This window comes from Pyrus communis, chromosome 12, assembly GCF_963583255.1.
Source record: "Pyrus communis chromosome 12, drPyrComm1.1, whole genome shotgun sequence".
Taxonomy (NCBI): domain Eukaryota; kingdom Viridiplantae; phylum Streptophyta; class Magnoliopsida; order Rosales; family Rosaceae; genus Pyrus; species Pyrus communis.
In genome coordinates, this window is record NC_084814.1 from 22,372,368 (window position 1) to 22,388,117 (window position 15,750).

The 15,750-nt window shown below is 39.8% G+C and overlaps 2 protein-coding genes across 2 annotated transcripts; one reads left to right on the top strand and one right to left on the bottom strand.

Moving 5' to 3' along the window:
* Window positions 1-3,702: 3,702 nt before the first annotated feature.
* LOC137711135 (rac-like GTP-binding protein 3) lies at window positions 3,703-6,488 on the top strand. Its single transcript, XM_068450342.1, has 8 exons — window positions 3,703-3,999; window positions 4,282-4,369; window positions 4,569-4,678; window positions 4,783-4,846; window positions 5,216-5,280; window positions 5,359-5,424; window positions 5,883-5,980; window positions 6,150-6,488. Exons 1-8 carry the CDS (start codon window positions 3,895-3,897, stop codon window positions 6,187-6,189), a joined length of 636 nt encoding a protein of 211 aa, XP_068306443.1. The 5' UTR covers window positions 3,703-3,894; the 3' UTR covers window positions 6,190-6,488.
* A 265-nt stretch (window positions 6,489-6,753) lies between these two features.
* On the bottom strand, window positions 6,754-14,385 carry LOC137711134 (uncharacterized). Its single transcript, XM_068450341.1, has 4 exons — window positions 13,910-14,385; window positions 12,331-12,702; window positions 7,561-12,246; window positions 6,754-7,069 (listed from the first exon to the last, which is right to left on the bottom strand). Exons 1-3 carry the CDS (start codon window positions 14,030-14,032, stop codon window positions 7,600-7,602), a joined length of 5,142 nt encoding a protein of 1,713 aa, XP_068306442.1. The 5' UTR covers window positions 14,033-14,385; the 3' UTR covers window positions 6,754-7,069; window positions 7,561-7,599.
* Window positions 14,386-15,750: the final 1,365 nt, after the last annotated feature.

The window sequence follows — 15,750 nt, forward strand, 5'->3', positions numbered from 1 at the left end:
CATGTCAAATTAGGATATCTTGGGATTAGGCAACGTAATCATAATCCTAAGAGAATTGAATATCTTATCCTAAATTTTCTCCTAGATAGTTTCCTGATTTAATAAGAATTACTCTCTCTACAAGGTCTCAAAATCTATAAATACTCTAGCTTGAGTATTTGTCGAACGACCTATCTTTGATCATCTCTTAGAATCCCATAACATAGACTTCTCGCAATCATCCAATGCTCATCCCTCTTATAGACACTGTTCGTCTACGCCATGCGTAGACATTGCGATTTATCTCTCCAACACACCGACGTCAAGACACCTTCGTTAAGGATGGTTCACGATGTATAACACATTACACCACTCATTTTATAGAACTACATCAATGATTTGATTCTCCAACCTTGAGATATATAGTGCTCTGATCAATGATTTTACAGGTAATTCCGACTTATTATCGCCTCCATCTGCAGATGTGCACAAATTTACTTTTAACAGTTAGGTTTCTATCCATGCATCCTAGATTCGAAATCCCTCCTCTTTTAAATTAATATAAGTTTTTTCAACCATCCGCCTCCCCTTAGTAATAAAAAAAAATGTGAGGGAAACAAAATTTCCCCCCATATCACCAAGTTCTCTTTTTGGGCCTATGTCTTGGATGCAGAATCAATCACCTTTGGAAACTATATTGTCCAATGTACAAGTCCATTGATTGTGCAGCCCATGAAATTCCAGGGCTCAAAAGGATTATATATTGGGTATTGCTAGTCTGCACTGGGCTCTTGAAGAAACCAATACCTTGTAGTCACGTAATGAGCAAGGTACAGGAAAAAAAAAATTAACCAAACGACCTCAATTGCCGTGGTAAACTCTCTTAAGCATTTAGGTTGGGAGACTCTTGCTAGTAGTTTTACTCTTTGGCCATATTTGATTTCAAGGATTTGAATTGATTGGATAACCTGGTAAATTCAATTCAAGCTGATGGAAAAATAAAAATCAACTTGAAAATTTTATTCAAATTGAAAGTAGAAGATGGATCAGTACCGAGAAAACAAGCGCAACAATGAAACTAGAGAGTTAATCTGAATCACCTAGTACTTTTTGTGCATTTTCACCTTCATTTGGTACTGCACTCACTCTGAAAATCCACGTAAAAAGTGTGAAAATTACTTAACAAAACTAACAAAGCACACTTGGGTAGCAATATTTGGAGACATCAGAACCTGTAATGCTTTGCTCATCATAATAATGAATGGTAGTTGTTGAACAACATAATGTCAAATCACATGGCTCTTAACAACAAAGTAGAACTTAAAAAGTGCATATTTGAGTTAGGTTAGGGTTGTGTGTCAGTTCTTTGATGCTCAAGTTTGAGTCTCTTGTTCTGTAAATTAAAATATCGCATTGTTGAAAGGCAACAAAACTAAAACAGTTCTTAATCGTCATTCCCTCTACTAATTATATCTATCTAACCCACTTTGTGGGCGACCCCTTTTTATTATGTTGCTCAAACTTTACTTCACCCTCCGACCAAACAATCCCTTTTAATCTGCAATAATTCAAACCTACCTACGACATCTCTTTTCTTTTCTTTCTTTGTCCCAAGTTTACACTTTCAAGCATAACAGACACACAATAAGGAAAGCAATTTTATATGGAATAAGTTCGTGGGAAAACAATTTATATGGAACAAGTTCATCATCATGTGATATTTTTATCTACTAAAACAAAGACACGTGGTAAAAAACTTATACATATCATTATTTTATTGGAACATGGCATTACAGTGATGGTGAACCTGTTCCATGTAAGTTATTCTCTACGATAAGGTCTCGAATTTTCGCTTAGTTGATTCTTGATGGCTGGTGCAACCAACTTACATGGAACAAGTTCATTGTTACGTGGCATCTCCATCTACTAAAACAACGACATGTAGTGAAAAGCTTACACGTCATTATTTTATTGAAACAAGACGTCACAATAACAGTGAACCCATTATATGTAAATTCTTCTCCCCAATAAGTTCTCAAATTTTGGCTCAGTTGATGCTGGTGCAACTGCAACACTGTGCTGTATGTTTTTATTACACTTCCATGCCTCAGAGTACATGAATTCAATCTTTCTTGAATGTGTATGTTTACGGTGGTGGTATACTTGTTTTGTTTGGCCCAAAGAAGAAAATGCAACGCACGCGGTAGAAGCTTATTCAATTCTCCCACATGATCTTAAATTTAATCCCCCTAATATCAACAAATGGATTATGATCCAACAAGTTTGTAGCTTCAGTGGTTAGGAGTATTTTGTTCGAATTTTCTTCCTTATATAGATAAAAGAATCAATTAATCTTGATGTTGTAATAAGCCAATGAGCAATGTCAGGTTTTCGAGAGAAACTAGGACATGAATAAAGAAAAATGATTTTCACACTCGTACTTTCTTCCTCAGTACTCTTTGTTTTGTTAACGTTCATTGTTCGTTAAGTATTCTTGTTTCATTCAATCTAAAATATAAGAGAAAATAGTAGAAACATACACAGAGAAAAGAATAGTGCGAAGAGAAATGCTAAATAGACTATCTTAAAGGGGGACTCTCCATAGACTCTCTGATACCTCATAATTTAACGTAAACTTCCATACCAACATTATAAAACATTGTGCCAAAGACATGAGGTAGCAGAGAGTCTATAAAAAATCTGACTGTTAAAAGAGTCTCCTTAGCATTTCTCTAGTGTGCGAGAATCACTTCCATAAACATATAAATTGAGTCAGTAGACCCATATATATTAGGGATACCCCATAAGAATAATATTTGTGGTCCTTATACTCTGCAAATATCTATAAATTCTAGTAGTTTAGTAATGCAGTAGGTGTAACTTAAGTGTATTTATATTGTGGTCCATCGTTTTTAGATGATGTAAACATCCTTTGATCCCAATCTTCACCACTAGGTGTTGCTTATGATGCTAGGTTTGCAGATAAACTTCTTAAATGCCATGCATTATGTTGATTTAGTTCCCCCCGTGATGCTATTTTATTTTGAGATATATGAGTCATATATATGACAACAGCTGAAAGAAGCTTTTGAGTTACATCTTATACCACCATAATTAAGTTCTTAATGACATATTTAATTTGCCTTAGTGTCCCCTTCTATAAGTTTTAAAAGGGGAGAGAAGGCTACCCTATGTACTTACAGAAGAGGTCTTAGCTTCTTTTTTTGGTTTTTATAGATTGCTCACTAAGAGAGATGATAACGACGGGACTCAAACCTAGACCTTGGTCTAGTAAAGAGAACGATCTTTACCAACTCAATTAACCCTCATTGACATTATTACTTATTATTTTCCATTTGTTTGTAATGGAAGGAAACTCTCATGGAGAGAGATATTTGGATATGACAACCTTATTACGTTCGTCAAGCCATGCTTACAAAAGTATGATATCCCTCTCTATTTTGGTGTCATCTTGTGCTCTAGTTAAGAATTTTATTATAAAGTGTACATATATAGTCAACAATTTGAGGTTGAAATATTCACATAGAATATAAGGATTTACCAATTCCTTCACAAACAAGAAACCTTCCAAAGTAAATTATAAAAAATAGAGAAAATGATTTAAAAGAAATTGTGTTAAGACTCCAAAATGAAAGCTAATTTTTCCTATTGTGGTATTTATAACCAAAAAAGAAAAAAATAAAGTAACCCCAACAGCAAAAAGCTAAACAAACAGCTATAAGGAAGGAAACAGTGAATGAGTGAGGGGAATCATGTGAGATGAGCCACTCTCTCTCCCGCCGAATCAAAAAGCCATAAACTTTGTGCATATCCCAACAACCCAACCGCAACCCATCTTTTCTTTTCGTTTTCTAAGTGTGGATTCTAGCTCTCTGAGTATTTTCTTGGCTTCCAATGGCTTCAAGCGCTTCAAGGTTCATTAAGTGTGTGACTGTGGGAGATGGGGCTGTGGGGAAGACCTGTATGCTGATTTGCTACACCAGCAACAAGTTTCCCACTGTATGTTCTTTTCTGCCAAAAATATCCATCTGGGTCTCTCAAATTTAACTAGTTTGTGTGACTTTTTGGATTTTTGGAGTACTTTATGTGTTTATGCATCTGGGTTTTGCAGCTTTTTGTCTGGTTTTCAAGATTTTAGTACAGAAACCCCTCTCTTTTCTCTCTCTCACTCTCTCTCTCTTTCTTCTCTGTTTCTCTCTCTAAACAAATTGCTTTGCTTTTCCCCCTTTTTCTTTCCCAAGTAATTTGGTTTTGGTTTCCAATTGTTTTTGTGTCCATCAGGACTATATACCAACTGTGTTTGATAACTTCAGTGCAAATGTGGTGGTTGAAGGCACTACTGTGAACTTAGGCTTATGGGACACTGCTGGTATGATATTTTAACTCTCTCCTACCCATATTCCAATTTCATCTTATATAAATGTGTTCATTGTTCTAGTTTTTGTTTGTTTGTAATGTCATAAATTGAGGCAAAATGTTTCCGAACCCGTAAATTTTTGGCTTTATCTATACATAGTTTTGCCAAATTTAGCAAGTTGTATTACGTATCTGTTTCATTTTTTTCACAGGGCAAGAGGATTACAATCGGTTGAGGCCATTGAGCTACAGAGGGGCAGATGTCTTTGTCTTAGCTTTCTCATTAGTTAGCCGTGCGAGCTATGAGAATGTATTGAAAAAGGTGCATTCAACTGAGAAATTTGGTTTCTCCTTCTATTTTTCTTCTTGTTAATCTATCACTGTTGTGTCGTATCTATTATTTCTGACACTCGGTTTCTTGGTCAGTGGATCCCTGAACTCCAGCATTATGCTCCCGGAGTGCCAGTAGTACTTGCCGGCACCAAATTAGGTAAGCTCAATGCTTACTACTTTTCCAAACTCAGTCCGGAGTTATTTTTTTCTGGTTAGGATTTGATTTTGTACCAATGATAATGCCGGGAAGCATTAAATTAAGAGAACTTTAACGAAAAGCTTCCGGTACTGTTTACTTTAACGAAAAACCACATTTTTACACTAAAAAGTCAATCCTTATACTATTCACTTTACCATTTATTTTGTCCTTATCGTTAAAACTCAAGGTTTTCAAGTCCTTTTCATTAGTTTTCCTTTAAATTAACCGCGCATGCAGGCTGTATGATTAGTCATTTTTAATGGTATGGAATCTGGAGTCAGCAATATCATCTTCTGGATCTAAAGATGGTTTGCAATGGATATGCAGATCTTCGACAGGATAAGCAGTATTTGGCTGATCACCCAGGATTGGTACCTGTGACCACTGCACAGGTGTAGTTTTTAGTAAAGATTGCTTTGTTCATCGTGCAACAACGGGTAATATCACTGATCATTCTTCTAAATAACCAGGGTGAGGAGCTGCGAAAACAGATTGGTGCTGCTTTTTATATAGAATGCAGCTCAAAAACCCAGCAGGTATGTATAATATAGTACTTACATTCTCATAAGGCCAGTAAATTGGTCAGTTTACAAGTAGCTGCTTACTGCTTAGTTTACGGACTTGCGTAAGATAAAACCAACTAATTTCTCGTCAAACTAACACGAGCAAATGTGCTGGCGTTTGGAAGATCCGTAGAAAACGGATAAGTGATTAATCTGCAAGCATTTAGAAGATCCCTAACTTAATAGTTGCCAATGTACGATTCACTAGTTTGGCTTTTAAACCAACTTCCAGATCATTTTCCTCAACCAATTCGGTTCGTCAACCTTGAGATTGGTCTGAAAATGTCTTATGAGCATAGTGCCAGTTTTCACAAAAATTGTCAAAGATTTCGAACCTTTGGATGCTTTCACTGTCCATGGTAGATTTCCTTAAAATTGTTCTCATTGCGTATTGCGTAACACTAACGCGCCGATTCACGTTTCAATTGCAGAATGTGAAAGCAGTCTTCGATGCTGCGATCAGGGTGGTTATCAAGCCGCCACAGAAGCAGAAGGAAAAGAAGAAAAAGCAACGTCGAGGATGCCCAGTGTGAGTGTCTTCCTTTCGTTCATGTCTCATTCTGCGCTAATTTATACATCCTCATTTCGATAGTGTCGTATACGTATATAAGCTCTATGATTTTCCTTTCGAGTTCCGAGTGTTATCTCGGTTCCTAGTTTCTGTTCTTGGGAATAATCCGGCCCTTGTCGAATTGCAGCAACATGCTTTGCGGCCGGAGGCTGGTGTGTCTCAAGTGAAAACTTCCGCTTCCGTTTTGATCACGATTCGTGTCGCGCTAGTGCCAGTTAAAGCTTCATTCACCGTCAGGCTGTTGAGGATCCTGTGCATTTGGTTGTGCGCGGAATATATCTGAACATACCGGCTTCTTTCGTTCTACTAATTTCGTATTACGCTATAGATACCAAAAGAACAGATGCCCTTGTAACACCGATAGTTTCTATAAGCTCGGGTTTACGTTTGCATATGCTACTTCATTTGTAAAGTTACTGTGTGCAAAAATGATGTATTATGAGACATTCAATCATGCATTACGAGACATTCAGCGGAGCGATTGGTACCGTGCATAATCTGGCATAATCGCGGGCATCATACGATGAAGTTCCTGGAAAGACTTGTACCAGAAAGAAAAGCTACAAGTTCGGTTGACAAGCGAAATTTAAAGAAAATTACGATACAACATCAAACCACAGTAACGAGAGCACAAAAAGATAAATTTAACAACCAACAGTGCCACACACAGAAGCTTCTGTTTTGAGCAGTTGAGCATCGACAATGTATACGTTTGGCAACGACGAAGATCATTTTCAGTTTATATCTAATGCATTGAAGACCAATAGGGGCACCAAAGATTGTGTATGGGAACCACGGTATGTTTTCTAACTGTTAGAATATCTACAAAGCGGAAACAAGACCATTTCCGCCCATGACAAATTCAAGGAACAAACAGCTTGAAGAACTCATTTATCTTTCAAGATTACAACTGACACATCAACGGGGAGGGGGTCGGAGACCATGAACAACATCAAATAACTCACTTACCGCCCATCCTCCAGAAGCACACAAGCTTAGACAATGACCTCGTGCGAGTTCGTTTACCAAATGCCGATCCTCAAAGCACTGGAAAATGAAGAGAGTGAAATATAAATATCTTAGGTTTGACAACAAAATCATTAATGAAATAGTTAAACACAACACAAATTTTCAATTCTTTCCAGAGGACAAGATGCGAAAAACCTAGTTCTTTTACATGGTTCAATTTCTCTTTCACCGGATCTGTTTTCTGGAGTCTTCCTGTTTCTATTTCCCTTGAATACACATGAGAAAACACTGTATAACAATGCATTAACGTTATTTTTCACAATTTTCCCCAACGAAAACACGCAGACATCACTTTCTTTATTAATGTTATGAGACTAGATCAACCTATGTTACAAAGGACAGTTAAAAAGCATGTTGTACATTCATAAGTTCTGAAGCTGTACGACAAAATGAGAAAGATGATTGCAGAGAAACTCCCGGCTATGAAATCCTAAAACATTTCTTGATCCCTCAAACCAGGTTACCAGAGCTTGCATACGGGAGAGAGAACTACATAATAGAAGACTTACAAGCTTTCATGAGTCGCCAAACTCTTCCATTAGAGACGCCTATTTCCACGAAGACTGTCTATAGCCGTCCCAACCCCCCTCGGGCTCCTTCCTTTTAAAGGTGCCACCTTGCATCTGGAACATCCTTGCTTGGTCCTCAGCCAGGGCTTGTGAACTGACAACAGACAGTTGCCGCAGGACAAGAGGTGATGTCACATCTCTCCCGTCTAAGTCTGGGCCTCCAGGCCCTGCATTGAGATCAAGGCCTTGTCTTCCCCATTTCTTACTGCTTTCCCCGCTACTGTTATTGCTACCATCAGGAAGATTAACAACATAAGGCCTTGGGTAACTGGACGAAACCACACCAGTGGGTCCTAACAACTGGGAACGAACAGCAGGAAAGAGCCTCCCGGCAGATGATGAATCAAGATATGTTGCTGAACTGCCCTGAAAAGCAGCCGAGGGCAGAGGAAAATTGTTTCCAAAAGGAAAAACTGGATACGGAAAAGAAGTAGAAGGATAGGTCATTGCTGGGGAAGATGAAAACACCGGCGCCCTGTACATATCAGGATTGAAAGGGTTGCTACCACTTGGGGGACCCAACATCCTCTGTGGTCCACCAGTTGCAACAATTGGAAATGGTTGCTCTCCATGATCTGACATAATTGAAGGAATTGCGACTGCAGAATACGTACTGCCTGAAGGAAACCATGATGAGAAATTCCCTACGTCTGTATTGTTCATCCTAAAACCAGAAACAGGTGGTTGAGATGGCACACTACTCCTGCTATGCTGACTAAACACTGCCGGTTCAGCACACAACTCATCAACAACAGGTCCGTTATTCAAATCAAAATCCCTACAAAGACTAACTTCTCCATTGACAGGTCCACTTGATTTTATTGATAGGAATTGGTTATCCATTCGGCGACTATTGCTCAATGGATAATTACACTTTTCAGAAGCCTCATCAACTTGATTCAAGTCAAGGTCAAGACCTCCAGAGCTGCGAACGGGTGCAATACTCATCGATTGATCACCTGCAAAAGTTTTATTGTTTATTGTGTCAGCAAGAGAACATGTCTCTTGAGCAGAACTTTGACAAGCCATATCCTCAAGAATTCTTTCATCAGGTACATTCAAGTCAATGTCTAAAGCTGGGCGTCCTTTCTTGCTCGGTGTAGGTTCGGGAACTGAAATACTTGTACCCAATGGAATTTCTTGAACTTTTCTGGGTTCAGCTGGCCGGAATGCGCTTGTAGCTGCTGATCCCCTCCAACCAACCTCCCCCCCTTTACTCTTCAACAGGTCCTCTGGTGGAACACAAGGCCCCTTTGCTGCAGCAGGAACTGTAACTGAAGCAGGAAGGCCACTAGATACAGAAGAAACAGCAAAAGGAACCGGGCTAATCAACCGATGAGCTGTTGAACATCCAGGTGCTGTCAAGTTATTTGGCTCTCCATATTTCCCATCATCGGCATTAAAGCCTTCATTCAAATCAAACTCCACTTTTGCATCCACATCTGCTGCCCCTGCAGCAGACACAGAAGAAGCATCTGCAGTTGTAGATGTACATTCCTCAGCTTCTTCATCTTCCATGTTGGTTAACTTAGATCTCTTAGGCCTCAAATACTCCTCTACTTCTTGCATGGGAATATCAGGTGAAACATTGGTAATACCAGGTTCAACAACTTGATCATTAGCTTCTTTACTTTTCATATTCTCCTCTACATGTTCACCGGTGTTATCAGTAGCAGCAGAATTAGAGCCACCTAGAGCTCGACCCTCAGGAGTTGTAAGATCATTATTTTCTGTTTTCAAAGTGGCAGGACCATTACTTTCTGAATCAATTCGGTGATTTTCAGCCTGATTACAATAACTCCGGCCATCCTTTTCATCATCTTTTTCAGCCTTCAGTTCACTGACATTTTCTGAGATCAAACCCTTATGAAAACCAGAAGAAAGTAGCACTTCTTTGCAGGTTCCTTTCCCTAACTCAGAATGCCTCTTTAAACTAGATGGTTTCTCCTCCGTATGAACACTCCCTTCATGACTTGAAGTTTCTATCTTACCATCAACATCAAACTCTGGGTGCAAGGAAGATTCTTCAATGGCTTCTTTCCCCACTACTACCCTCGAACTAACATCACTGACCTTATTTTCTGAACTGCCATCAGCACTCGCTCCACCAACCACATTTTTGTCTTGAAGGGGTAATCCTTCACCGCCCATAATTTTCTCAACTGTACTAGGAGGGGAAGCAGTAAAAGGAGCTAACTTAACTTCCATAGATTTTTCTTGGCTTTCTGGGGTGGGTTCTGCAGGCTGATGAAAATTTCTACTGGAGGAGCATAGATTTCCAGTGTCCTCTGCTACAGAAGACTGTTCAGGAGGCAGGGAGGAAGAAGATTTGACAACCCCATTCTTCGCCCCATAAGTAGTGGATGCAACACCATGCTTCTCATATTCATCATCAGGGCCATCAATAGACAGACTTTCATCTCGAGCAAGCTCATCAACAGGAGGTGATTTGACTCTAGAATCAGTGGCTTTGCAGAGATGCTCAGATACTGGGGTAGACCTTTGAGGTGAATCAGTTGGAGATTCAGATTTAGACATCTCTCCAGCAACACTAGCAAGCAGATTCATACCAAGCTCATCTCCAGCTGACAAAGAGGCATTACCTTCAGAATACTTCACACAGCTTTCAATTAATGCATGTATAGAGCTGAAGGAAGCATCCTGCAAGTTCCCTGACTTTTCATTCCCAGATGACGAGGAAGCAGCTTTTGGGACTTCTGCAATCTTCTTATGATTGTCACCAGGCCTACAATGCTCTTCATCAGTAACAGCAGCTGGGGACCCATTTCCCTCATCCGATCCAGTCAATACATCTTTGAAATCATTACTTTGCCATGACTCGTTGTTCACATCTGCGGCAACGGTGGCTCGATAAGCATCAACCTTTTGCATGGGAGAAGCAGCTCTGCAAATAGTATTTAAAGGATCTTCAGACGAACCTCCACTGCCACTTTGTACAGGACTGCGACCACGATTTGGAATCTTAACAATCAACTTGGGTCCATTTCCCTCAGCAGAAGGTCCATCCAGTACATTTTCACTCGTCAATTCAGGCTGTGATGATTTTTCTGGAGCTGGATTCTTGTGCAAAGACGACCTTCTGCTTGACACGGTTTCTCTTTGAACTCCAGAGACAGTGGGTCCTGGGAAGCCATTTGCTGATTTCCTAGGTCGGGAAGAGCCACCCGATACTTTCACATTCATTGAACCAGCAGTAGAGCTCCTCGCATCCTCTTTCCCAAACATACCTCCAGTTCTTGCATGATCATTCGAACACGACTGACTGTTGTTGTGAGATTGACTAGAACTGCTACTTTTCTCATCCCTCGGAGTTGTCGAGGGAAGATCAACTGTGACGCCAACAGCAACAATTCGAGGCAGTCCATCTTTTAAGTTAGAACTTGCTGACACTGGTGAGGGAACTGATTTCAAAGATCCCAGGGATACTGAAGCAGATTTGGTACTATCTCCAAGGACAGGCTTAACTGAAGCAGATTTGGATGCAGAAAGCTGTGTGACTGAGCTCTTCACGGCAACATCAGCAGATCCACCAGAATGTCTGTTTCCACCATGAGAAACTTCTGGGAGGCGTGGTCTTGCAGACCAGGAGACAGCCGCATTTAAATTGGACTTTGCATCCATTTCAGCTTCAACTCGTTTCTTCCATGTATCAACTAAGCTTCTTGCTTTCTTTTGTATTTCCAAGTTCTTATGCATCCGTAAGTGATTTACAGACTTTCCAATGTTACACATTTGCAGAGCATTAAGATTAACAGGCAGCTTATCCAGCGCCCGAAGTAAAACCAAGAGAAACTCCTCTATAGATTTGTCACTATCTTTGGGTCCATTCCCATCACCTGCCTTCCCTTTATGTCCAACCTCTTGGATCCATTCATCGAATACTGGCACACCCTTGACCACAAATTGACTAAGGCAATCAAATTTATCTGTGGCTGCTATGACACTAGCAAGCATTAACCGGCCAGCCAAGTCTACTTTTTTCTCATTTTCATCCGGCAACATGAGCTGCAGCAATTTCTTAACCCCTTCAGAATCTAAAAGCCCTCCTTTTTCTGTTATTTTGGCAATTTCAGATTTTAAAGTGCTTTCCTGTCTAAAATTGCCAGAATCCCCATCATCCATTTTCATAGTGCGTTCTCGTTTGACAAGTTCAGATTTGAAAGTGCTTTCCTGTCTAAAGCTGCCAGAATCCCCATCATCCATTTTCATAGTGCGTTCTCGTTTGACAGGTTCAGATTTTATAGTGCTTTCCTGTCTAAAGCTGCCAGAATCCCCATCATCCATTTTCATAGTGCGTTCTCGTTTGACAGGTTCAGATTTTATAGTGCTTTCCTGTCTAAAGCTGCCAGAATCCCCATCATCCATTTTCATAGCGCGTTCTCGTTTGACAGGTTCAGAACCTTGATCGCCCCGCTCCCTTTTTTTCCCCTTCACTAGAGAGGAAAAAGATGAGGCACTATTCTGGACACCATCTGACTCAACTTTTACCTGTGATGCTGCCGTTGGACCATTCATTGGTTTCGGGGATCGGCCACCAGACTGCACAGTTGCATGCATTTCTACTCGAGTTTTGTACAACAATTGATCTACCTCCTCTTGTCGCTCCTGTCAAAAGAAATGATATCAACTACCCTGAATGTTTAGACATATGAGCACAATACAGAAAATGGAAAATTATCCAAAACTCACATTCACATAGTCCTGATCAGTTAGCCACCATAGACAATTATTTGTGATGTCGTAAACACGCCGGCACACAAAAGATGAAGTCCCTGACGGAAGATCAACACCTTTAGGAAGGAACGCGACTTTACACGGATGAAGTAACGATGCGGCAGGAATCTCATCCTTATGAAAGGAATAAAAAATTTCATTCAGCGCAGCATCCAACAGGATGCCTTTGCCAAGCTTTATTTCAGCAGGTCGATAAAGCCAATTAACACCTAATTTTAACTTGTTCTCTCTGCCTGTAGTCACACAACGAATTATTCCAATGAAGGGTGGAGAATCCTGGGGTGGTTTGAAAAGAGCACAATCGCCAACACTGATCTTACGTCCGTCCTACAAAAACGAAGTTGTTCAGAGGAGCATTATGCTGGTTAGCATGGGCATTTGGAGAAAACAAAAAATTGCAAAACATCTTGAAAAATCAGCATACACCACAAATAATGTGCATGACAAAATGAAGTTCAGAACTTTAGAGGAGCATTATGATGACGATTCCCAAGAATAACACCATGCCCAAGCAGCACTTCCATTCTCAGGTCCCCTTAAAGAGGAAGCTTTCTCACAACTAATCTACAGGTATGACAGACTTTCGTTGAAAGTCCATTTCAAATGCAAAATTATAGAACGAAAATGGAAATACCCCCAAGCAAAGAATGCTTTGCTGTACCTTCTAGAGAAGAGTCATTAAAATAACAACAGCAAGAAAAATAAAGAACTATCATTGAAAAATTTAAGACTACGTAATCATTTAACAATAAAGGAAAAACTCTCGAGCAGATTCATTGCATCTATCACTCATCGTAACTTATTTATCTAAATGAATGATATCCCAAACAAATAATTAAAATGCTACATACAAAACAGAAAGTTATCCAATTTACATACAGAGCAGAGAATTATCCCAAACAATGTCATACTCATCAATATTCTGCACCTCATGGTCACTGTCCAAGAACCAATGACCGGGAATGACCCAACGACGAAAAATCACCCCTCATTATAAAGAAGGGATCTTAACTGAACCCTTAAAAAGTATCACTCTTCCAATTTTGAAACCAAATTGACATTCTTCCCAAAACCGATTGACACAATACGGCACCCCACAAAATAATTCCCACTCACGATATTACAAACCCCCTCTCCAATGATAGAGATCCCTCACAACTACAAATCACACCAAAAATACGACAACGAATCCAACTGTTCACCTTCCCTTTTACGGTCCTCTCCCCAATCTCAAAAACCGGTTTCATTTGGTAATTTTCATATCTAACATGTTGCAACTCTCTCATTTATCTATCCCCAAGTCAACAACACATCCATCTTTACACAAAATTCAATCCATAACATTGTTTTCTATATCAAACAAGCAAAATACGAAGCAATTCACAGAACCCCACTTCACTTTTCCACTGATAACATAACACCCACCATACCACACAAAAATCACACACCCATTATCCAAAAACCCGAAAAGCAAATAAAACGCGAACCCGACCCAAAAATCAACAGATCATAGAAACCAGCAGAGAAGCCAAACCTTGAAAAACGAATTGGGCGAAGACGAGGATGATGAAGAAGAACCATCGGCCACGGATACACGCGTGGGTACTGTCAACATGTGCCAACTCCGTTTCCTCTCCTCACCTCCCCTCCCATGCATAGCCTTGCATTTTCCCCACTCACAGCCGCGATCCCGCCTTCAATTCCAACAACTACCATCAATCTCGCCCCTCAATTCCCACCAAAATCCATCCTTTTCCACGCCTCTCCGCCCGTCCGCCGTCCGCGAATCCCCGGATCGACCGCTTCCCCTGAAATGAAACCCTAATTTTGCCCCCAAACGCAGCGAAACTCCGAATTCCGAATCCAATTGAGACGATTATAGATTACACACAACAAGTCCCGATCTAATTGAAGCTCAGATCCAACGATAAGTCCCAATTTCGAGCCGCCTTTCGATCTACAGTAGAGAGAGAAGTTAGAGAGAGAACGTCGAAGAGAAGGAACCAGAAAGCAAAAGGCAGAGGTGTACTTGGGTACTTGGTAGCGAGGGCAAAGCTGCAGGGTCTCGGGCAGGTGGGCAGGCGGGCAGATCGGGCAGACCGGGCAGGGTGAAGTGTAGCGTCACCCGCGGGTGGTTTGAAAAAAACAATGTGCCCCCTAATATTTTAAGATAAAGAAATTATTATATGTGACTGGACTGGATTCACTTGCAGGACTGAGAACTGTGGCTAGGATTTTGTGTTTGACCGTTTTGTCCCCGTTTGACTTTTGATTTTTTTGGGATTTCCAGGGGCATCTGCTGGTCATTGATTACTCTGTGACTACAAAAGTGATGAACTTTTTTGGATTTTGCTTCTATAAAAAATAATGTTACAGACATCAATTTTTTTAGACAAGTTCATTAATTTAAATATTTTAATTAAAAATTAATTTAGTTATAAACAATCCTGTTACATGGTTTACAAAGTTAGTTTCAATTGATGGCTTTCTTCGTAGTATCTTAAAAAATAAATAAATAAATAAATATTTTAATTAAAAATTAATTTAGTTATAAACAATCATGTTACATGGTTTACAAAGTTAGTTTCAATTGATGGCTTTCTTCGTAGTATCTTAAAATAAAAAATAAAAAAAAGGGACAGTATTTTTATTTTGAAGAGCAGCAAAAATAGAACGAATTTATTCTCATTTTTTGCTCAATAATACATTGTTGAGTAAAAAAATTATAATACACTAATGAAGCGAAGTGGCAAATGTCAATGAACTCATTTTATTGAGGTCTCCCAGTATCTTGACAGAAATTGCGTGTGAGAGGGACAGAGATTTACTTCGAATCTCTCTGTCTCGAACACAAAGAACGGATAATGCAGATCACTCAAATTGAATTCAACGGTCTACACTAACACATTTTGATGGCCCACCTCACACGGACCAAGAGCTCTTCTTTCACAAAAACTAAGAACTCGAATTTTCTGGTCTTTAGACTCTGGACACTAAGGTTCGGAAAGAATCTAGTTTGTGTGAGAGGATAGTAGTTGGGTTGGATGGGTGAGGTCAAGCCGTTAAGGTGTCAAGGGAGGAGAAAATGGTAATTTGGGTTGGGGGGTGGGGAGTTAGTAAAAGCAATTCAAACGCGAGGGAGAGTAGAGTATGATGTAGAAGTTAAGGTTGTCTTGGGTTTTTCCAGCACTCATTACTAAAAGCAAGGCGGGAAGTGGTGGCTGATGTGAATGTTTCTGTCTCTGCCATGAAAAGTTTTAATTGTTTTTTATTTTTACTTATTTACTTATTTTATTTTTTTGGGGAATTCTGAGCTTGTTGCTTACGTAAGCATCACACCCCCTGCTCTCTCTGTCTATATAAATCCAACGTGAT

Excerpts from the sequence above, each read along its gene's own strand:
- LOC137711135 (XM_068450342.1), top strand. The coding sequence starts at position 3,895 with ATGGCTTCAAGCGCTTCAAGGTTCATTAAGTGTGTGACTGTGGGAGAT. Across the intron at positions 5,281-5,358 it reads TACCTGTGACCACTGCACAG|GGTGAGGAGCTGCGAAAACA; the intron begins GTGTAGTTTTTA and ends CTAAATAACCAG. Across the intron at positions 5,425-5,882 it reads GCAGCTCAAAAACCCAGCAG|AATGTGAAAGCAGTCTTCGA; the intron begins GTATGTATAATA and ends TTTCAATTGCAG.
- LOC137711134 (XM_068450341.1), bottom strand. The coding sequence starts at position 14,032 with ATGCATGGGAGGGGAGGTGAGGAGAGGAAACGGAGTTGGCACATGTTG. Across the intron at positions 12,703-13,909 it reads CGCCCAATTCGTTTTTCAAG|GACGGACGTAAGATCAGTGT; the intron begins GTTTGGCTTCTC and ends TCGTTTTTGTAG. Across the intron at positions 12,247-12,330 it reads CTGATCAGGACTATGTGAAT|GAGCGACAAGAGGAGGTAGA; the intron begins GTGAGTTTTGGA and ends TTCTTTTGACAG.